We start from the raw sequence: 23,399 nt of genomic DNA on the forward strand, positions 1-23,399 counted from the left end.
ATATTGGGTTCAATTCCCAATCAGTCAAGGATCTTCCCGGGTTGGAAATTTTCTTGACATCCCTTAGAAAAAACATTGGCCCTGAAGTTGAGACTATGACTATGTCAATGTCAATATGGATAGAAACATTGTTTGTTTTTTCGCAGTTTGGGCCTATTTGTACTGTTCTATTAAATAATAGATATTTATGCCTGCAACAGATCCAGTTCGCTGTTTTTTATGATACTGATCTCTTGATATCTTTAAACTTAAATATTATCTGTAAGATAAATCGTCCTTCTCAAACCTTTATAGGGGTATGAGGTGGGCCATCATCATCATGAGAATGTGATGAGATTTTACAATAAAACTTAAAACAATATTTTGAATTAGGTTAATCACGTTTTGGAATCGGGGGCTAACCGGCTCGACTAAGAAAATCTATAACTCGACTATACGATTAGTCGGCTAAATTTTAGAGAAACTTAGTTTATTCGACTAAAAAATGATTTTTTTTAAATATTTTTTCATTGACCGATGTAATATTTGGTCCAAAGATGTAAGCTGATTTACATTTTAGCCGCGGCTCATTAGCCACCAGAGCAAATTCATTGGTCGACTTAAGCCAGGGTACGTTTATGAGAAGGTATCCTGGACTCGAAGTGTGTCCGACACGATTCACTTATACACTCTCAACTATGACATCTTAGCTTTGACGGAAAGCAGCGATTGCAAAGCAATGCATAACAAGTGTTTTTTTTTTGTTGCGAATATTACGTGTTTTGCTGCATTTTATTTGAAAATATGTCAATAATACGTGAGATAGAGGAGTTAGTGAACCATTAAATTTAAAATAACGGAACTAGTACTCAGGATGTGTTGTTTCTGTGTTGCTTTTTAAAGTGGTCTTTTTACGGCGGCCCGACTGCGAAGGAATATATATAAAATATTTCTATTTTCAGATAACTCTATGGATCGGATGCGTGAATGTTTAGCCGTTGATACCCTGGCTCGAGTCCAACTCGAATTATGAAAACATATCCCACAAATTATCATTCCATCGATCCCCAAGGGATGTGACTATTCGGAAGAAATGGCTTCGATTCTTTGGACAGGACCTAAACAGCAATACTTAACACATGTACATTTGCTCGCTTTACTTCAGTCCACATTGTTTCATTCATATCGATGGCTTGGAAGTACAATATTGTCGAAAACTGATACAAACAGGTAAATTTGAACAAATCCATATTATAGTTACAATTATTACACAAAAATGTTTATTTTTAGCTGTTCCTACCGTCAGAAAGGCCAACGATTCTCATGCCTCGGGAAATCAAAACCGACGGTTCGCCGAAAGGTCTTGATTGACATTAAGCAAGAGTAAAAAATCCTAAATCATCCATAATATCCGCGGAGGGATATCCGACTATCCCGAGAGGGATATTTCGTCAAATGAAATCGGGAGCAGCACTATCAACATCTCTAATGAAAAACCTAGTGATGCTGCTAATTCTGAAAGCTTAATTCAAGCACTGCAGTAGGAGGTATAGGAGAGCTTCAGGAAGCTAAACTCTGAATTACCGAACCACAATTTACCATAGGTTTTGATCTAAATAGATTATCTTTACGCAGCAATGAATAAATATGTACATTTAGCTAAAATACTAAAGAAATAAACTTATTTAGATAAATTCATTATACCGCTCCATGATACTTGCAAAGCTAACATGTCACAGCCTCACTGTTACTGATACACTAGTCAGTCCAGACTACCTTTTCATAAACGTACCCTGGACTTAAGCTGACTTTTTTGTTTTGGACGATCGATTTTTGATGCCGCCATTCATATTCAAAAACGATGATTTTAACCAACAACCACCGCCATGACTAATGGAAAGACTCGTGTGTCTAATTAAAATGAAAAAATTGTCATTCCATCAGCTCCAAAAATTATTTGCCTTAGGACTTGACCATTTTCTTAAATTTCTTGAAATTTCAAATGGTTCCCATTACCAGATTGGTCAATTCCAAGACTCCACCATCTCAAAGTATTCTCGTAGGATGGTGTGCTTCTAATTCAAATGAAAAAAAATGTCATTCCATCAGCTTCAAAAATTATTTGCCCTAGGACTTGACCTTTTTCGTAAATTTCTTGAAATTTCAAATGGTTCCCATGACCAGATGGGTCAATTCCAAGACTCCACCACCTCAAAATATTCTCGGAAGATGGTGAGCTTCTAATTCAAATGAAAAAAATGCCATTCCATCGCCTCCAAAAAATTTTAGTCTCAGGACTTGTCCATTTTCGTAAATTTCTTGAAATTTCAAATGGTTCCCATGACCAGATGGGTCAATTCCAAGACTCCACCACCTCAAAATATTTTCGTTGTATGGTGTGCTTCTAATTCAAATGAAAAAAAATGTCATTCCATCGCCTCTAAAAAATATTAGCCTTATGACTTGTCCATTTTCGTGAATTTCTTGAAATTTCAAATTGTTCGCAAAACCAGATGGGTCAATTCCAAGACTCTACCACCTCAGAATATTCTCGTAGGATGGTTTGCTTTTAATGCAAGTGATAAAACTGTCATTTCATCGGTTACAAAAAATGTCAGTTGTAATTAGAAGTTATGGGTATCTTTTTATTGGTATCTTTTTATTGGTATCTTCACCGACATGAAATTTCCTGCAAGAAACCTGTTAGAAAACTTCGACACAGACACTTTAAAACTAGAACAGAAGTGGCGATCTGCCTAATGTCGAGAAGTTTAGAAACATTTTGTAGATTCGGCACAGAGCCGGTAGGTCAGATGCAGATTTCGATAGTTGAGTTGGTTTGAGTTTTTGTGCATCAATAAAATTGGTACATTACAAACTGTGAGAACTGTGTCTATTCAGGGCCCAAAAATATAACCGCGATATAGCAATAAATAAGTACTTCAATTTTACTCCCAGTAGTTCTACAGCTACATTTGATTGGACTCTTGAATTATTACTAATATCGATCTTCTTACATATTGATTATTATCATTCACTTCATCACATTATTTGATATGCATATATAATTGCATATATCACTTGTTTTTTCAAGGTAAGCGTTTCATAGAATGTTTTGTTGAATTTGAAAAAACAATCACACTGTCACCTGACTAAAAAAAACTATTACACGGATTCTTACGAAACTTTATATTACTTTTACTCTATACTACTTTTTACTCATTACTTTTTTACTTTATATTACTTTTTACTTTAGAACACATGCTGTTCGCTAAACCCAGAAAAAGTCAAACCACATGGCTGTGCTTGCTAAAAACCACCGGTCTTGATAACGAGGCAGACAGAAATTACAGAAATTGTTGCACTCCTTATCCGTGTCATCTTTGGAAACGTAATTAGCCGAAAACTATAATTAAAATAGCATTCACCACAATTTGAAAATACGCAATAGGAGTGATTTAAATACGTATGAACATTCATAAATGTAGTCTTTTTAAAAAACTAAAAGAAAAACTAGTTAAAAGACAAAAAAATCGGGGTTTCCGTGTATGTTTAGCTGATAAATTTATGTTGAGTTTCTTTAGCATTACTGTCGAAATTGGAATAGTAGTGTCATTTCTGATGTTGTCATACAATCATTTCAATCGATTTTTTCTTGCAGGTAAACAAATAAACAATCCCCTGCAGAATAGAATCAAACAAATAATTCAAACAACAATCGGCAATTGAAAGCATTCAGATTCTCCGCTGCAGAATCCACTGGATTAGAGGTGTTAGCACTCATTCCCGCAGTTTATAGTACGTAGGCCAAAATCAATCAATAATTGCAGTCGCAATTTGGTTTGGCTACTCCCTTGTACCTTTGGTGACATAATGGTTTGCTCCATTCAGGCAGCAATCGATTCCGTCCGATTAGACCGCAATCAACAACACCGGCTGCGAAAGTCCACTATATCCAATTCATTTTAGCACATACAGACAAAACACCGACATAATCCATGCGAATCTTATCTGAGGCAGCAAAAACCTCTCCGTCTATGATTTCACTTTTCACTTTTGGTTATCTTCACAACATACTCGAGTCTTGGGTTTGTCTCCCGTTAACGTTAACACCTATACTATACACAACATTTCCGCAAACCAGATGCTAATGACTCAGTCTACAAAAAGAAAACCAACTTTTGATAAAACGCAAAATTTTACCTGAAGTATGTGGATTATGCACTAAACTGAAGCACCAATAGATAAACCACTGTTTAGAGTACTGAATACCAACACCCTCGTATCCGGTATGATTTGATAATTTTACGATTTCACGAAAAATATCACTTCGCATAAAACCACCCGCACGACGTGAGCGACAAATCGATTATTTGGAAAATCTTTGACAGATTGTGTGATCGCGAGATTTACCTGAGGTACAGTAAAGCCCTTGCGCAAATAAAAAAAAATAACTGTGAAGTGACAGCACACTGAGCTGAAGCCGCTGTTACACTCAACCAAAACAATTGGCGATGATACACTGCGCGTTCATTTCCATAGTTTTGGTTGTAGAAATACATAGCGGACTCAATTATATACTGTTTTGGATTTATTTTCACTATATATATACTGTATATAATCAAAATATTAGGCTGTCAAAAAAGTCCTGCGGTATTTTTTTTGAATTTTCATTTGTTCATAAAATTAGTTACAATCATCTGTTTTAGGTCAAATATGCGCCGTTTTGTTCGATGACTTATTCCCAACGAGATGCCAGCTTCATAATATCCCTGTTATAGAAGCTCGCTTCCTTATTGGCAAAAAACTCGGATAGCCAATTTTCACAGGCCTCTTTTGTGGCTAACTTCTGACTACCTAGCTCATTCGTCATGGACAAAAACAGGTGGTAGTCACTTGGTGCAAAGTCCGGACTATACGGCGGATGCAAAAGAACCTCCCATCCGAGCTCCCGGAGCTTCTGGCGCGTCACCAAAGAAGTGTATGGCCTGGCGTTGTCCTGATGGAAGACAATGCGGCCTCTGTTTATCAAAGATGGCCTCTTCTTCATGAGTGCTACCTTCAAGCGGTCCAGTTGTTGGCAGTACAGGTCCGAATTGAGTGTTTGGCCATAGGGAAGCCGCTCATAATAGATTATTCCTTGACAATTCCACCAAACACACAGCAGAACCTTCCTGGCCGTTAATGAGGGCTTGGCCACCGTCTGAGCCGCTTCAGCGGGCTTCGACCACGACCGTTTGCGCTTCACGTTGTCGTAAGTGACCCACTTTTCATCGCCAGTCACCATCCGCTTCAGAAACGGGTCGATTCTGTTGCGATTCAGCAGCGATTCACATGCGTCGATACGGTCAAAGATGTTTTTTTGCGTCAACGTGTGTGGCACCCATACATCGAGCTTCTTTGTGAATCCAAGCTTCTTCAAATGGTTAATAACGGTTTGATGACTTATCCCCAGCTCTTGGCCGATGCTACGGCTGCTACTATGCCAGTCTTTCTCGGCTAATTCAGCGATTTTGTCGCAATTTTCGACGACAGGCTTTCCGGAGCGTGGCGCATCTTCGACGACCTCTACACCAGAACGAAAACGTTGAAACCATCGTTGTGCGGTGGAAATGGAAACTGTATCGGGTCCATAAACTGCACAAATTTTATTGGCAGCTTGAGATGCATTTTTGCCTTTGTCATAGTAGTACTGTAAAATATGTCGGATTTTCTCTTTATTTTGCTCCATATTTGCGACACTATAACTCACGAATGACTTAATCAAACAGAACACTGTCAAGGACTATATTATAGCGCGCAAAAATACCTTTCCAACAAGCTATAGTATAACTCGATACAATGAATACAATGAACACAACGCGCTTACAACGACACCTCGCGGAAATACCGCAGGACTGTTTTGACAGCCTAATATATAATCGAGCCAAAAAAATTTTTCAAATCGTTTTTTATGCATATATTTTCGTTTATTGAATATTGTTAGAAGTAGTAGGCGTTCAGACCGAAGATTCAAACACAGCAACCATGTAATAAATTAGGAAATAAAAATTTTTCACTTCTGTTTCAACCACTGAAAAGAGTAGAACGTTTTACTGCCTAATTTAATAGGTTGTGAGCCCAGTTATTCTTCAAGATTTTTTCGCAAGATGTCTACCGGAGCTGGTGATGGTCAAGCGATCCCGCAACAAGTCCAGCAGAACCTTTCAAGTCTTCCGCCGATCGAGCGTCTGAGCGGCCGAGAGAATTGGCCAACGTGGAAATTCGCGGTGGAGACGTACCTGGAGCTGGAGGAGCTGTGGGAAGCCGTGAAGCCGATTCCGAACGCGGACGGAACGCTGCCAGCGGTGGACCAGCGGAAATGCAGAAGAGCACGAGCGAAAATCATTTTGCTCTTGGATCCCGTCAATTACATTCACGTGAAGGACGCACCGACGGCCCGTGAGGTATGGGCGAAGCTTGAAGCAGCTTTCGAGGACACCGGACTAACCCGCCGCGTGGGACTGCTCAGGAAGCTCATCACCACCACCCTCTCGTCGTGCGGCACGGTGGACAAGTATGTGACGGAGATCATTTCCACCGCTCATAGCTTTCGGGGAGTTGGTTTCGACATTTCCGAGGAGTGGGTCGGTTCCCTACTGCTTGCGGGCCTTCCGGAGGAGTACAAGCCAATGATCATGGCGCTGGAAAATTCCGGCACCCCGATCACCGGCGACAGCATCAAGACGAAGCTGCTCCAGGAAGTCCAATTTTCCAAGGACCAGACGGCGTTCGTTGGACGAAAACCGTTTCCATCAAAACCGAAGCAAGGTGCAGCCGAAGGACGGTCAGCTGAGCAGCCAAAAGGTCCAAAATGCAAGCGTTGTCATCGATACGGACACATCGCCAGGGAGTGCAATGTGAAAAACGAGACGAAAAAAGGGTCGGCGTTTTGCACGGTACTAACAACCAGCGATTACCATAGCAACGATGGCTGGGTGTTTGATTCGGGAGCATCAGACCACTTCACCAAGGATCGAAGCCTGCTACATGGTGAAAAACCGGCGAGTGGCGTTGTCATGGCAGCCGACAAACAAATGATGAAGATTGTTTCCACGGGTGTCGTCAAACTTTCAGCTAAGTGCAGTCCTGAGAGTCCCCCCATCGACGTGAACGATGTCCAACAATCTTCTGTCGGTGAGTCAGATCGTTCGCCATGGTCACGAAGTGCGGTTCAGCACCCAAGGCGTGAAGGTGATTGATCCGGATGGTGAGGTGATAGCTACCGGGATACATGACTTGAAGAGTGGATTGTTCCGATTCGAAGAGGGTGACGAGCAGAGCGCGTTGTCGCTCGCATCCACGGCAGCCGATTTGAACGTTTGGCACAGGAGAATGGGTCATATCAACGTCCATAGCCTGAAGCTACTGAAGAATGGGCTAGCCACCGGGATGGAGTTCAAGGAAACGAAAATGGACAACTGTACAGTATGTGCCATGGGTAAGCAAACCCGTCTACCATTTCCGAAGAACGGTCATCGTGCCAAAGGCGTCCTGGAGCTTGTCCACACGGACATATGCGGACCGATGGAAGAAGAGTCAATCGGCGGAAGCCGGTATTACGTGTCGTTCGTGAACGACTGGACACGGCGGATATTCATCTATTTCCTGGAGACGAAATCCGAAGCTGAGGTCCTACATGCATTCAACCAGTTCCGAGCCCTAGCTGAGAGGCAGACCGGGTTCAAGCTGAAAGTTCTTCGCAGCGACAATGGTAAGGAGTATACTAACCGATCGTTTCAGAAACGCCTTGCCGATGCAGGGATTGTACACCAAACGTCCACCGAGTACTCTCCTGAACAAAATGGGTTGGCCGAGCGAGTCAACAGAACCGTCGTTGAGCGAGCTAGGTGCATGCTGTTCGAGGCGAAAAAACCGAAGTCGTTCTGAGCGGAAGCGGTAGCAGCTTCGACGTACGTCATCAACCGTTCCCCTACCAAAGGTCACAAGCTGACACCGGAGGAGGTCTGGTCCGGTCGCAAGCCTGATCTTTCCCATGTTCGTGTATTCGGCTCGAAGGCGATGTCGCACGTTCCGAAGCAAAAGCGGAAGAAGTGGGACGTAAAATCGAAGGAGTGCATCCTAGTCGGTTTCGATGAGCAGACCAAGGCATACCGGTTGTACGATTCGGTGAAGAAGAATGTCTTCAAGAGTCGGGATGTAGTTTTCCTCAACGAGTCACCCCAAGTCGAGACGCAACCTGCAGCTACGAGCGGACAGCAACTTCAAGTCCGGAATTTCGTGAGTCTCGATTTCCTTGACGACGTTCCGGAAGCAAGACCGGTGGAACCAACCGAGCCGGATGTTGAAGAACCAGCCGAGCCTGACGATCATGAGACAACCGATGAAGAGTCGTCGGATCCTAAGGAGTCATCGGATTCCGAGGAGGATTTATTTTCGCAAGTTGATACAAGCGCTGGCGAATCATCCGATTAAACCGTTGTTGACGTGACAATTCCGGCGCTCCCTCCACGACAATCTTCAAATCCACCCGAGTCACAGGTGTTGAGGCGCAGTGGTCGGGAGCGCGCGATTCCAGGCAAGTACCATGACTTTGTCTTCACGAACAAAAACTTTCCGTTCCACAATTCCCCAGTTCCACAAAACGAAGCTGGACCGAATGCCGCCCAGCAAGGCCTCACGGTGAGCAAGCGACGGGCGACGAGGAAGACCGGCGATCCTCAAACTCCGGCGGAAGCGTTACGAAGTGATGAGGCGTTCCAGTGGCAAGCCGCCATGGACAAAGAATTTCGGGCGCTGTTGGAGAACCAAACGTGGGAACTGGTGCAACTACCGCCAGGCTAGAAGGCTGTCGGATGCAAGTGGCTGTTCAAGACCAAGCGGGACGAGAAAGGAAACGTGGTACGGCACAAGGCGAGAATCGTTGTACAAGGCTTCACCCAGAAGTACGGCACCGATTATGAGGTCTTCGCACCGGTGGCAAAGCAGACAACCTTCCGAGCTCTGCTTTCCATGGCAAGCCGTAGGGGATCCATCGTCAAGCCGTCAAGACCGCATATTTGAACGGAACACTCGAAGAAACCGTTTACATGCGGCAACCGGAAGGGTACACGACGGGTGATGAGCGAACCGTCTGCCTTTTGAGGAGGAGTTTGTACGGCCTGAAGCAATCAGCGCGCGTATGGAACCGGAAAGTGGATTCCGTTTTCAAGGCCATGGGATTCCAGCCAACGACGTCGGATCCATGCTTGTACGTGTAACTGAAGAATGGTACGTGGTCGTATATCCTCATCTACGTTGATGATATGATCGTCGTGACGCAGACGGAAAAGGAATTCAAGGGTATCTTCCAGAGTTTCCAAGCCCATTTCAACGTGACGAATTTCGGAGACGTTCGTCATTTCCTTGGAATGGAGGTGGAACGAAGTGCGTCCGGATTCAAGATCAACCAGACCTCGTACATCCGGAAATTGGCACAACGTTTTGGCTTGGACAAGGCGAAACCATCGAAAAATCCTATCGACATCAGCTACCTACAGCAGAAGGAGGAGATGGATCAGTTACCCAATAACCACGATTATTTGAGTCTGATCGGTGGTCTCCTGTACGTAGCAGTGCACACACGGCCGGACATTGCGGTGAGTGTCTCGATATTGGCGCAGAAGTCCAGCTGCCCTAACGGCCAGGATTGGACTGAAGCCAAGAGGATCCTGCGCTACTTGAATTCCACCAGTGACCACAAGCTGCAGCTAGGTTCATCGACCGGTGGATTGAAGATGTTTGTGGATGCGGACTGGGCCGGAGATTCTCGCGACAGGAAGTCGAACTCCGGTATTCTCATCATGTTCGGAGGTGGACCAATTGCGTGGGGTTCGCGGAAGCAAACGTGCGTTGCACTAAGTTCGACTGAAGCGGAGTTCGTGGCGCTTGCTGAAGGCTGCCAGGAGCTCGTCTGGACCAAACGTTTGATGGAGGAAATCGGCGTAGGCATCGATGGTCCCATTACTGTATTTGAGGACAACCAAAGTTGCATTAAGTTGGTGGAAGGCGACCGAATCGAACGACGCAGCAAGCACATCGACACCAAGTTCTTCTTCGTTCGCGACCTGCAAGAGAAGGAGATCATTAAAATAGAGTATTGTCCAACGGAGTCCATGTTGGCCGACGTTCTCACGAAGCCACTTCAACGACTTCGACTGGAAAAACTACGCTGTGAAGTAAGAATTCGTCCGGATCTGATCGAGGAGGAGTGTTAGAAGTAGTAGGCGTTCAGACCGAAGATTCAAACACAGCAACCATGTAATAAATTAGGAAATAAAAATTTTTCACTTCTGTTTCAACTACTGAAGAGAGTAGTACGTTTTACTGCCTAATTTAATAAATATAAAAAAAGAATTTAATTTTTGATTCATCCCCTTAAAGTCATTGTATGATACGAAAAAGACTATTGGCGATCTAACGCAAAACGTAAACGATCGGTGAGACATCTGGATTTTGTTTTTGAACTAAGAAAATGATGCTAATGTAACCTAAAACTCGAAAACAAAACACGTATATTTTACTTCCGGGCTTTCCAAGGTAGTTCTCACATGCAGGAATCGTGCACTTTTCTACTTGTGTTTGATGGTGCTCTCGAATTTCCTTCTTTAATTCAACCATTGTCAACATTTTTATAGTTTTCACTACTGAAAGAGGTAAATAAATAACATGTTATATATAAAATTGCGCAGAATTGAATTTCTTACAAACTCATCGCAATCAAATAATCTTTTATGATTATAACATTGTAATTTATGGAAAGAACTACAAACCTTCCATAAGCTCACATGGCAAAATTTAAAACCATCATCACTTTCACCGCAGCGCCGCCTAGGTGTAGATTTGTACGTTAGATCGCCAATAGGTGCCGATCATTTGGAGCAGTACGAAATTACTCTACTGTCGTAACATTGTTACAATATAAAAAGGCGCGTCATCCATGATACTCTCTCTCAGCTTTTGAATGTTAGAATTAAAAGTAGTTGAGTAGAATAAATGTAGTGTTAATGTCAAATAAAAGAGTTCGTCTTGTGTAAATGTAACGTGTAATAAAGTTTTAAATGTTGTACAATAATTAGTGTGTGATCGCGTGCAATAAATAAGCTCGAAAAGAAAGAAGCTTTCGTAGCGGCTTTATAACAAAGAAAGCAGTCCACGCAACAAATAAAGGGAAATGATCATATTTGATTAAAAAATACTTCGACGCATATGTTCGAATTTCAACAATGATAGAGTTATAGAACTTTTTGTTTGTTTCGGACTCTCCCAGCAAACATTAAATCGTATAATTTTGCACGTGCCAAGTCTTACAAGAAATCCGAATAAATCATAATCGCATATAATATCAATCAAAGTATGTATCGTGTGTATTTGAAATCGCATTAAATGTAAAAACTCGATTTTATATACCATTATCAAATTAAGTCGCAATTCGGTATAATAAACATCAATTTTATGATGCACATTGTCGTAAAATATATTTAATCCGCATAATATGCGTATATTACGCTGATGCAGTTTGTGTGTCGTATAAGCGTATAATTTGAATCGATTCAGTACTGTAGTGAATCGTGTTGCATGCTGAAGAAAATCATATTAGATCCTAATAAAGAACATATTACATCATATTGAAATGTCAATGAAATGATGATGCACTCGAAAGTTTTAACCGATGTTGAATTAAAGTTTAGATAGCCGCGGGAGATAGCTGGTGGATCATAATCCAGACGACCGGAGTTCGAACCCACATCGGAGCAGTTTTCACCAAACATCAATCTGTGCCATTTCAAACATTCATATTACACTCCCAACACAAGTCAATCAAACAATTATTATTTCTACAAACATAATAACTCATATATAAAAATGGCGATTCGTGAGGCTATATTAAACATTTCACGAAAATATTTTGCGCCATTTGTATTTTTTTCTATGTCTGTAATAAATCGTATATGAGTATGACAAAAGTATCTATTATAGCAGGTCAAAGTTGCATATTCATCCAAACAAATTCGGTAAGCATTTGCCATGTATGTATATGGCCTCCACTTTTGCAGGCATATGCCAGTTAGGCGCATTATATGCCAACCAAATTTTAGGGCATATGATGTTATATATACGCTTGTTATGCGATTTAACGTTTGCTGAGCAGTTGCCTCAAACTGGCGCCACATTAAAAAGTATGCTACAGAAGATGATTCATTTGCTTCCATTAGAAAGAAGAGAAAATTTAGTACAGAGTATAGTTGTGAAACATCTAAATTAGTGGATCTAAATAACGTTTTGGAAGTGAAAAACTTCAAAGTTAGTAATTTTTTATGTGTTATTATTCATTTTAACCGTATTGAACTTCATTGTTCATTTATTTATTTAACTACAGTCAACTCTCCCTAACTCGATGTTCTGTATTTCGATATTTTCCCTAACTCGATGGATTTCATGGCACCTTCGATTTTACAAGCATTCTTCTCTCCATAACACGATACCTCCCTAACTCGATGCCTCTCTTACTCGATGTGTTTTGATTCAATTTTCCATGGATTTTCACCTCCCTAACTCGATTGATTTTCGCGTACATGTTTTTGTGCGTTATTACCTCAGATTTAAATGAAAGTGAAGACGGAGTGTTCGTGTCATCAAACAATTTCTTTTCAAGTATGGAAAACCACGAGAAACCTTTCAAGCGAACAATCAAAACGCTAACCATTGCGCAAGGTTTGAGCATCATCGAGCAGGTCGAAAAATATGGACGGAAGGGGTCTGAAGCTGCAAATAATTTCAGTATTGCACAAAGTGCAGTATCAACACTACTCAAACTAAAGTAAAAATGGAATCGGAATGGAAAATTGTATCTAGACCAAAAGCATATAAGGTTGGTCAGAATCGAGAAGCTAGAGCGGTCAATGAATTTTTGTCTTGTCAAGCTAGACAAAATAATTTACCCCTCTTCTATTCTTCGGGATATGGCTTGAGAATTTGTCCAGAAATTGGGAAATCCTAACTTTAAAGCACAACCAACATGGACGGGAGTGATATTTCGCTGGCATAATTAATGTGTCGTGAGCGATGTCGACGGTACAATACCGTTCGATTGCTCAATGTCTTTTAATAATTAGTGCAAAAAGGACCAAAACGTGATTTGCTGTGATCTGATGCCAGATACCGATATACTGGAAAGTGTTGAAAAACCTGAGAAAAACACTGAAGATAGTAGTTCTATTGAGATGTTAATTCGAACGTTTAATCAAACCTGAAGAATATGTCCGGAATATTGAAATCAACTGAAAATGTTCCTGTGAAACTATTCGAACATTTCTTTGTGATTGAACAGTTCCTGCGTGATAGTTATAATTCAGTTTGAGTAACATACTTAATCAATATTTTCTTTGTTAACCTAGTGCCTCATGCAAGTCGGACTCGATTATACATGATTCGATTATGTAAAATTTAGGACTTGATTGTATACAGTTTGAAAAAAAAGTTTTTTTTATAATTCAAATATGAATAATTTCAAGAAAAAAAATTAACCTTTCAGCATTAAGGTGAAATTTAAGTGGCTTTTATAAGTACAGTGGGTTAAAAATCGCGATTTTTGAAGATTTTGATTGAATCTTCATCAGGAATTGTTTATATCGATATTGTAGCGAAATTAAGAGAGATAGAAGTTGGGCGTCAAAGAACAAATTGTAGAGAGGTTAGAGAGCTTTAATTTAATTGATAGAAACAATCAAGTTTAGTATGAATTTTTAGGATAAAATTAATAATTACAAATATAAAAAAAACTTTTAAATTTTCCACTTCAAAAATGTTTAATCCACTAATTTAGATGTTCCACTACAATATCCTGTACTAAATTTTCTCATCTTTCAAATGAAAGCAACAAAATCGGATTACGTAGCATACTGTTCAATGTAGTCAGTTTGAGCCAACAGAATCCGAAACAAAGAAAAAGTTCTATAAGTCTGTCATCGTTGAAATTCCAACATATGCGTAGAAGGATTTTTTTCGTGAAATATAACCGTCTATCACCTCCTGAAAGATTCTGGAAAAAATATTTTTTTTATATGAGAAAGGTGTTTTTTCACTTTAAGGGAATGAATCAAAAATTCAAATTCATACCATAATTGGGACACTTACCCTAGTATATGACAATTTGAGACATAAAAAAAATTAGGAAAAAATGTTCTGTATCTCGATACCTCCCTAACTCGATGGTCCCTTTGGATATCGAGTTAGGGAGAGTTAACTGTATTTATCAACAGGTTGACATTGAACCCTAATGATACTAACTACTTAACTAATTGTCTTAACCTTATAACGTTTGAGCTTGTCTAAGACGACGGCTCATGGTGAGAGTAATTAGTTCGTGCAGTTGGAAGGCGGAGAAATTCGTGGTTACGCAGATTTCTCCTTCTGACGTTGAAATTAATGCAACTTAACATGTCCATGTCAATTCCTATCAATTAAATTAAATGAGATACTGAAATTAAATAATTATATTATATTATACATTATAATTCAATTTTACTTCTCGCAAAATGTTAGGGGTTTTTTTTTATTCTGAACGATAGAATTATTAGGTGTACCTGTAAGCTTCTTCGGATTTACAACAGATCACGTAACTTGATTATTATTCCAGACATTCGTTGGGATGCTATCGCTGTCAAATTTTGTGGCAACGAGAGTGTTTTTGCGCATCTTTTTCAGTATGTGTCAAAAAGTTGAAGCGTAAACAACATAGTTTTTTGCCACTTCGAATACGTCGAATTTCGTACCAACGAGAGTGTTTTTGCGGGGAGTGTTACTTCATTACTTCAATATGAATAAAAAAGCTGCGGAAAGTCATCGCATTTTGGTGGAAGTTTATGGTGACTATGCTCCAACTGAGCGAACGTGTCAGACGTGGTTTGCACTCTGTGCGAAAATCTGTACCAACTTTTTTTACTTTTTGACGAAAATCTGTACCGTACAGTATCTGAACAAAAAATAATGAAAAAAAAACTATACCTTTCCAGATAAATCTGTACGTGTGGCAACACTGGCGAGGACTGCTCTAACGGATGGCACCCCACGAGAGCAGCTGTGACGGAGTGCGCGTCATGTTGGAGGGCAATTCCTAATCGGTACACGTCTCGATGGGTAAACTGATCACTGTGAGGGTCGTTTCGACGGAGCGAGCGTCTAGGAGGATGTCATCAAACCGGCGCATACCCCACGAGAATAGCTGTGGACATTGGACATAAGCGCAGTGTAGAATAACCAATTGTGAATAAAAATACAGAGAAAAAGGGTAGGATCAACAATAATCAGCGTTGAAGACTCGTGAAGTGCATGAGCACAGCCGCCCCCTGAAGAAGTCGCCTAAATGTGGTCTCAGGAGGAATGAAGCAACGAGTAGATGGTTTCAACGAGTACTGGCGTGATTTACGGAAGAAGGAACTGTATTTTTCAACCAGAAATTTTGGTGGAGGCTCGGGCATGGTTTGGGCGGGATTCTGTGCAAACGGAAAGCTCAAGATAGCTTTCACATCATTCAAGGATTACATACATGTTCTGGAATCCTCTCTCCTATCGTTTCTGCCTAGAAATCGTCACAAAAAATCACATATCATATCATATTCATATCAACAAGGTAACTAAGCAATGGATTAAGAACCGAAAACTTTTTTGGACTGGTCGGCTCGCTCTCCAGATTTGAATCCTGTTGAAAATCTTAGGGGGATCCTTGTACGCAGAATCTACACTGAGGCAAAACGGTACACCACGATTGAAGAGCAAATGGTCACAATTCCGGAAACGTGGAAAAAAATATCGAGAAAATCGTTCAGCAACATTTGGTAAATAGTATTCCAACACGAATTTTCCAGATTATTAGCCGAAATGGCAATTATTGACATGTAAATCGGCCGATCGTTTTGAGTTTTTCATTGATAATACTTATGAATTTTGGAATGGTCTTATAGAAACTGGACAGCTGGAATTATCATATTTAAGCACAATAAATAAACAAACAACTCTTGTGAACGAATTTGACGTTAAATATACTTTATTCTAAGCATTCAACAATGTATGAATGTATCTTGTTGAAATTCTAACTGTTTGTGTTGCAACGAAATAGAATCAGGGTGGTCTTTAATGAGTTGAAGTGTTGAAGTAGCAAAGGTTTATTGGCAAAAGAGATAGAATATAATTTCAGAGAGACTTATAGAGCTACTGTTGTAACGCAAAGCCTACTACTACATTTCAAATGAATATCATCTCCAAGTGATTGCTTCGGTTTGCTTCTCAACACCCCCTCTCAAACCAAGCGTGTGACGATGCTTCTTGAAGCTCTCTGCCGGAAGACCCTTGGTGAGAATGTCAGCGACCTGATTTTCAGTTGGAATGTACCGCAGCTCGATTTCTTGATTTTCGATGCGCTCTCGTACAAAGTTGTACCGGATGTCGATGTGCTTGAGACGTTTCTGGTCCCTTGGTTCATTCGCAATCTGGATGCAGGATTGATTGTCCTCGTAGATGATGAAAGGTGACTTCAGGACAACTCCAAACTCCGTTGCGAGGTTACGAAGCCAAATTGTCTCGCATGCTGCTTGACTCAGCGCCACATATTCCGCCTCGATTGAGGATAGTGACACTGTTGCTTGCTTGTCGGTAACGCATGTTACCGTATTACCGAACATTTTGAGGCAGAATCCAGATGTAGACCTCCTATCGTTGACATCGCTCCCCCAATCTGCGTCCGCGAATCCAAATAGCGGACTGCTCTTCTCTTTACGAGAAAAATCCTTCGTCTCTCGAAGGTAGCGCAAAACTCGTTTGAGGGCCTTCCAATGTTCCTCCGATGGTGCGTTCTGGTACCGGCTGAGAAGATTTACCGTGGCACAGATGTCTGGACGAGTCGCCAGCATGAGATACGTAAGACATCCCGTCAGCTCACGATAGGGACACTTGTACGATTCCTGGCCATCGCGAAGCTGCTCCAGTTTCGCATTTGGCTCCAGTGGCGTTGAAGATGGTTTGCACGACTCCATGCCAAACCGTTCCTGTTGTTCTCGATCCTGTTGTTCCTCGATCCGCAGGCCCAAGAAGTAGTTCAGATCTTGAAGATCCGTCATGTCAATCTCGTCAGACAGCATCCGCTTGACTCGAATTAGCTCCTCCAACGAAGTGGACGCAAGAATAATATCGTCCACGTATGGGTCGACATAAATCTGTTGTTCTGTTGTTCTCGATCCGCAGGCCCAAGAAGTAGTTCAGATCTTGAAGATCCGTCATGTCAATCTCGTCAGACAGCATCCGCTTGACTCGAATTAGCTCCTCCAACGAAGTGGACGCAAGGATAATATCGTCCACGTACGGAACGATATAAATCTGCAACTTCCTTCCCGTTTGTGTGTAGAGGCAGCTATCATACTTCGACCGTTGAAACAAGAGCTTCTCCATAAACTTGTTGAACCGCTCATTCCAGCTCCTTGGTGCCTGCTTCAACCCATACAGCGATTTGTTGAGCTTGCAGAATTTTGTTTTCTTATCCCTCTCAAATCCTGGGGGTTGCCGCATGTAGACCGTCTCCGACAGCGTTCCGTTCAAAAAGGCGGTCCGCACGTCCATTTGATGAATATGCTACCCCGCTGAACAGCGACAGAAAACAACGTTCGAACGGTGCTCATTCGAACTTCTGCCGCATATGTTTCCTGGTAATCCAGTTCGTGCCGTTGGGAACACCCCTTTGCAACCAATCGTGACTTGTACTTGTTCACCGTATCATCGTCGTTGTACTTGATCTTGAAGACCCATTTGCATGGCAAAGCACGACAGCCACTGGGAAGGGTCAACCAGCTCCCAAGTGTTATTCTTCTCTAGTGACTTCAATTCATCGATGATTGCCAGTTTCCACTCCGGCCAATCGTCTCGCTCCTTCGCCTCGTCGATGATATCCGGGAGATTTTGACAATAAGTTTCCGCATTCAGGGCAAACGTTCCGAGCAGATGATAGTCAGCTAATTTTTGTGACTGTTTCCAATTCCTATTACCGCGCCGCAATGCTCTGGCTTCATCTTTTTTTTTTCTGATTCTTGTTCTTCGTTAATGTGTGTTTCGTCCTTATCGGACACCAGATGGTCCGACGTGTAGACTGGTGACTTTTCAGGCTTGCTTTCTTCCACCACTACGTCGCGGGATACAAAATTATTTCGCTTTTTCGAGTCCCACAACCGATACCCGTTGACGGCATATCCAACGAAATAGCACACCTTGCTATTGTCGTCCAGCTTGCTTCTTTTCTCCTTCGGAATGTGAACGAATGCTTTGCTGCCAAACACACGGATCTTCGACACATTCGGCCTATGTCCATACCACTTCTCGAAGGGGGTCACCGGTTCTTCTAACGCCGACGTTGGACTTCTGTTGATTGCGTACACTGCTGCTAGTACAGCCTCGTTCCACATGTGCCGTTTGAACCCGGAATCGTCCAACATTGCTCGAGATCGTTCCATGATGGTTCGGTTAATACGCCCCGCAATGCCATTTTGCTGTGGCGTGCAGTAGTCTCCATCACGATTTTAAAGGGCGACTTTCGTCGTACCGCATCACGGACATTTGCTTCAACAGATAAAAGATGCCAGCGACGCCTTTCTTCTCGAACAAACGCTCCAACGTGAACCAAATTTCCTTCGGCGTGGTCTTCCCCTTGATGAAATCGAGGTGCGAATCCGCGATTTTGTGAATGAGGATGGACTTGCACTTCGCATCCTGCTACTTCCGTTTTTCACGCTGTTGCTCCTTCTGCGTTTTCAGTGCCGCCGAGTCCGCTTCCAAATCGGGGAAAAACTCCTCTTGTTCCAGGCTCTTCGGGATACAGCGCATCAATCCCAACTCTTCAAGATAGGCTTCCATCCTGAATCTCCAATTTGAAAAATTAGTTCCGTCAAAAAGGTAGACTCGCTGCGTTCTTTCCTCCTCCATTCCGCTTCCAGCTGTCAGAATCCGTCCGAAATTCCGTAACTGAACTTACTTCGAACCGAACAACCGTACCGAATTTTTTCACCTTGCGCGTGAAAAAAAAAATCTTCGCGTGTTGAACTACGCCAAACAAACCACGTTGCTATGGTTACCACGTAACTGGGTCCACAACCTAATGAGTTGAAGTGTTAACGTAGCAAAGGTTTATTGGCAAAAGAGATATAATATGGTAATGGTAATGGTATTGTATTATAGAGACTTTAAACTTTTTCAGTTCATTCGTCTCTAAGATATAATATAATTTCAGGGAGACTTATATAGCTACTGTTGTAACGCAAAGCCTACTACTAAATTTCAAATGAATATCATCTCCAAGTGATTGCTTCGGTTTGCTTCTCAACAGTCTTATAGTAGTTGGACAGAGTGTACTACCAAACAAGCCGGTGATCAATTTGCCCCCACTACCCCTAGAATGAATAACTCTCAACAGAGTTTAATAATGTGAGTTAATATTAATTTGACTTTGAAAAAAATATGATTTATCTAGTTTTTATTGATTTTTCTCTTATATCCGGTATTCGACCGTATAGTTACCGAATATCCGTTTCATCTCTAGTAATATGGAAATAATTTAAAATATGCCTTTTAGAAATAGTTTTGAAATAAAAGGTTATATTCATACGTATAATACAATCAATGAACTAAATGCTTACATAACATGATGATAATTCCTATATAGATGAAAAACGACGAATGGACAAATGGAGCTGTGGATAAAACCTTAAAACAATTATTTCTCGTAGCTTTCAGCGTCAACGCTTTATCTGTTTGAATGTATTAAAAATGTTGCGATATAAATTTTCTACGAACCACACATCATACACTCGTCTTTATTCTCCAAAGAACACACCATCTCAGCCATCTTCTTGTTTCGTTCGGAATACGAGCCGTTCAGATGCTGGGAAGTGTCCGCCGTTGCATTGGATGCATTTAACTTCTCTTGTGTACTACTGCCATTAATTTTCGACGGAGATGCTGCAACTACGCTGTTGTTTTGGCTAAGCTTGCTTTTATCAACCGTAAATTGGATGGCATTCGCAGCTGGTTTCGTGCGCAAGTAGTACATTCCCGTTTTGAGTCCCATCTTCCAGCCGTAAAAATGAATCGAAGACAATACGCCGTAATTTGGTTCCGCCACGTGAATGTTGAACGACTGCGACTGATCGATGAACGCTCCCCGGTCGACGGCCATATTGATACTGGTTCTAACCGAAATTTCCCACACGGTCTTGTACAACTTCCTGATGTGTTCAGGAATTTCCTCGATACTTTGGATGGAACCATTGCAAGCGATAATTTTGTTCTTCATGTCTTCATCCCACAGGTCCAGCTCGGTGAGGTCCTTAAGAAGATGATGGTTTACAATCTGTGCAGGAGAAAAGGAAAAAAAAGGAAAATTTTCAACTCATGATGATTTGTTGCCAAAATGTGTCCCGGTTTATCTCACCTGAAATTCACCAGACAACACTCTTCGGTTATATATGTTGGAGGTGTAAGGTTCGAACGAGTCATTATTTCCGAGAATTTGCGCTGTTGATGCCGTTGGCATCGGTGCTAACAGAAGCGAGTTGCGAACACCATGCTTGGCAATCTTTTCCTTCAACGCTCTCCAGTCCCAGAGATCCGATGGTGTTTTATTCCACATATCGTACTGCAGTATCCCCTTGCTAACCGGGCATCCTTCGTATGTTTCATAGGGACCTTCTTTCTCAGCTAGTTCACAACTGGCTTCCAATGCCCCATAGTAAATGGTTTCGAATACTTGTTGATTTAGCTTCTGGGCTTCTTCACTTTCATAAGGATAACGCATTAGGATGAACGCGTCCGCCATGCCTTGCACACCAATACCTATTGGACGGTGGCGCATATTTGACCGTTTAGCTTCTGGCACTGGGTAGTAGTTAACATCGATGATTTTGTTAAGATTTTTTGTCACAGTTTTTGCAACATCCTTTAGTTTTAGGAAGTCGTAAGACTTGTCTGGTTTGACAAACATATTGAGAGCTATGGAGGCAAGATTGCAAACTGCTATCTCATCTTTCGACGAATATTCTACGATTTCTGTGCAAAGATTCGAGCACTTGATAGTTCCGACATTTTGTTGATTGCTTTTCCGGTTGCAGGCATCTTTGTATAGCATATAGGGAACCCCAGTTTCCACTTGAGATTCAATTATCGCATACCACAGATCTTGAGCGTTGACTTTACGAATGAATCGTCCAGCCTCCTCGTAAGATGTGTACAACTTTTCAAATTCAACACCCCAGGCATCCGCCAGCCCCGGACATTCATGAGGACACATCAAACTCCATTCTTCATTAGCCTCTACACGCTTCATAAACAAGTCAGGGATCCAAAGTGCGTAGAATAAATCCCTCGCTCGCACCTCTTCTTTGCCAGTGTTTTTCTTCAGATCCAAAAACTCAAATATATCTCCATGCCACGGTTCCAGGTAAACAGCAAATGCTCCCGGCCTTTTATTTCCACCCTGATCAACATATCTAGCAGTGTTGTTATAAACTCTCAACATTGGCACCAGCCCATTGGATATACCGTTTGTGCCCGCGATATAGGTTCCTTTCGCTCGAATACAGTGTATATTCAACCCAATGCCTCCGGCCGACTTCGAAATCAAAGCACATCTCTTCAAGGTATCATAAATTCCTTCAATGCTATCCTCACTCATAGTTAACAAGAAACACGACGACAGCTGCGGCCTAGGAGTGGCCGCTGCAAACATAGTCGGAGAAGCATGGGTGAAGTATCTCTCCGACAGCAGATTGTATGTTTCAATTGCGGCATCAATATCTTCACCATGAATTCCGATTGACACCCGCATCAACATATGCTGCGGACGTTCAACAATTTTGCCCTTGATTTTGAGTAAATACGATCGTTCGAGAGTTTTAAATCCGAAGTAATTATAACCGAAATCTCTGTCGTAAACAATGGCCGAGTTCAGTCTTTCAGCATTGTCCATAATCACCTTGTAATGGAACTCTGAGATCATGGGTGATTTAATTTTCAGGTGTTCATTTTCCATCGAGTACAAATCATGCATTACGTCTGGAATGAAAATATTTTTAATTTGGAAATCTCTAGACATAACGTCGTCTGGCGTGCATCCGCAGTTTCAGAGAATGCTTTATTTAAGTAATTAAAACAATATGTTAATTGAGCTGTTTTCGTTATCCGCAGTGGTGAACGCGGGCTGTGTGAAAACCCAAACAAAAAGCTTTCGCTTATCGCATGCATTCGTAGAACAAATTGAAATGCCGATGACAACACAAGTTGAGAGATAAATGATAGCTTCAGCCTAAACATGAGTTTTCCTGAAAACGACACTTAGCATATCATGTGGCTGTTCCGCATAAGTACCTACCGGAGAAATGTTTTTTAGTTTCCTTGTGTAGATTCGATACCGCTAATCGAGCAGCTAGAATAGCATAATCGGCATGTTCTGTGGTCAATGTTGCGGCCGTTTCGGCCGCCAGATTGTCCAGCTCCTGTGTTGTCACGCCAGTGTAAAGACCGTTGATAACTTTCAGCGTGATGGCAATCTTTTGGACAAGGAAATTAAACACAATTTACGAAAATAATTTTTTCGTTTCAATCGTTTTCGGGATCTTTCTAACATACCGGGTTAACGAAGTCCATATTAAGGCCATAACAGAGCTTCTGAATCCGGGATGTAATCTTATCCAAATGGACCTCCTCCTTACGGCCGTCTATTGGGTAAAGAATGGATTCAATAGCCAAATCATCAAATTGCACAACAAACACATACCTCGCTTGAATACATAGTTTTTAATTGATTTCGTTCGAACCATCTTTGAAGCAGTATAGATTGTTGAAACAAGTTGAAAGAGAAACGCAAATATTGAACGGATAACAATTTAATTGAATTCAGTCTTCACACTTTGAGGGACATTTAACGAATGAGTGGACCGATGCTTATTTTCCCGCTTCGTCGCATGTTGACAAAAGGTGGGGATTCCGTTCTCGGAAATTCAAACATGAGCAAAATGATACAACAGATGGCACTACTGTCAACATGAATAGAAAATACAAAAAACCGTAGTGTGTGGTCAAATCAAGCTCTGGCGAATAAATAAGGTGAAAATTCGTTCTCTTTGGCGAGGAATTTGAGCTTGTTTGAGGTGTAAATATTCTCAGGTCTTTCGTAAACGAAAGCAATGTCAACTGATTTCCCATGAAAATCATATGGTCACATTCACATTCACCAACAACGGTGCACCCAGAAGACAGATAACTAAAATAAGCTACCAAATTTTTGGTAAGCCAAACATTAGTAGAATGTACATATTTTCTGTAAATAGTACCGATCGTTAGTAATATAA

General features: G+C 41.5%; 2 protein-coding genes across 4 annotated transcripts in view; both read right to left on the reverse strand.

The window, feature by feature from the left end:
• Positions 1–4,371, reverse strand: part of LOC129764719 (uncharacterized) — a 49,047-nt gene extending 44,676 nt beyond the window's left edge. The window contains exons 1-2 of one of the 3 annotated variants that reach the window (XM_055764122.1): positions 4,256–4,333; positions 3,840–4,139 (exon numbers count right to left, since the gene is read on the reverse strand). The gene's annotated coding sequence lies outside the window, so the exon portion shown is untranslated. The other 2 variants (XM_055764120.1, XM_055764123.1) reach the window with 2 other exon arrangements.
• Positions 4,372–19,630: 15,259 nt separating this feature from the next.
• Positions 19,631–22,990, reverse strand: LOC129769772 (ribonucleoside-diphosphate reductase large subunit-like). Its single transcript, XM_055772241.1, has 5 exons — positions 22,826–22,990; positions 22,678–22,766; positions 22,421–22,598; positions 20,486–22,104; positions 19,631–20,404 (listed from the first exon to the last, which is right to left on the reverse strand). Exons 1-5 carry the CDS (start codon positions 22,866–22,868, stop codon positions 19,841–19,843), a joined length of 2,493 nt encoding a protein of 830 aa, XP_055628216.1. The 5' UTR covers positions 22,869–22,990; the 3' UTR covers positions 19,631–19,840.
• Between the last annotated feature and the right edge of the window lie 409 nt (positions 22,991–23,399).

Source organism: Toxorhynchites rutilus, chromosome 2 (genome assembly GCF_029784135.1).
Source record: "Toxorhynchites rutilus septentrionalis strain SRP chromosome 2, ASM2978413v1, whole genome shotgun sequence".
In the NCBI taxonomy this organism is placed as follows: Eukaryota; Metazoa; Arthropoda; class Insecta; order Diptera; family Culicidae; genus Toxorhynchites; species Toxorhynchites rutilus.

What these genes read in the sequence shown, in the direction of transcription:
- LOC129769772 (XM_055772241.1), bottom strand. Translation starts at nt 22,868, where the DNA reads ATGGTTCGAACGAAATCAATTAAAAACTATGTATTCAAGCGAG. An exon ending in ATATGGACTTCGTTAACCCG is followed by an intron (nt 22,599 to 22,677) that starts GTATGTTAGAAA and finishes CTTGTCCAAAAG; the next exon opens with ATTGCCATCACGCTGAAAGT. An exon ending in TGTTGTCTGGTGAATTTCAG is followed by an intron (nt 20,405 to 20,485) that starts GTGAGATAAACC and finishes TCTCCTGCACAG; the next exon opens with ATTGTAAACCATCATCTTCT.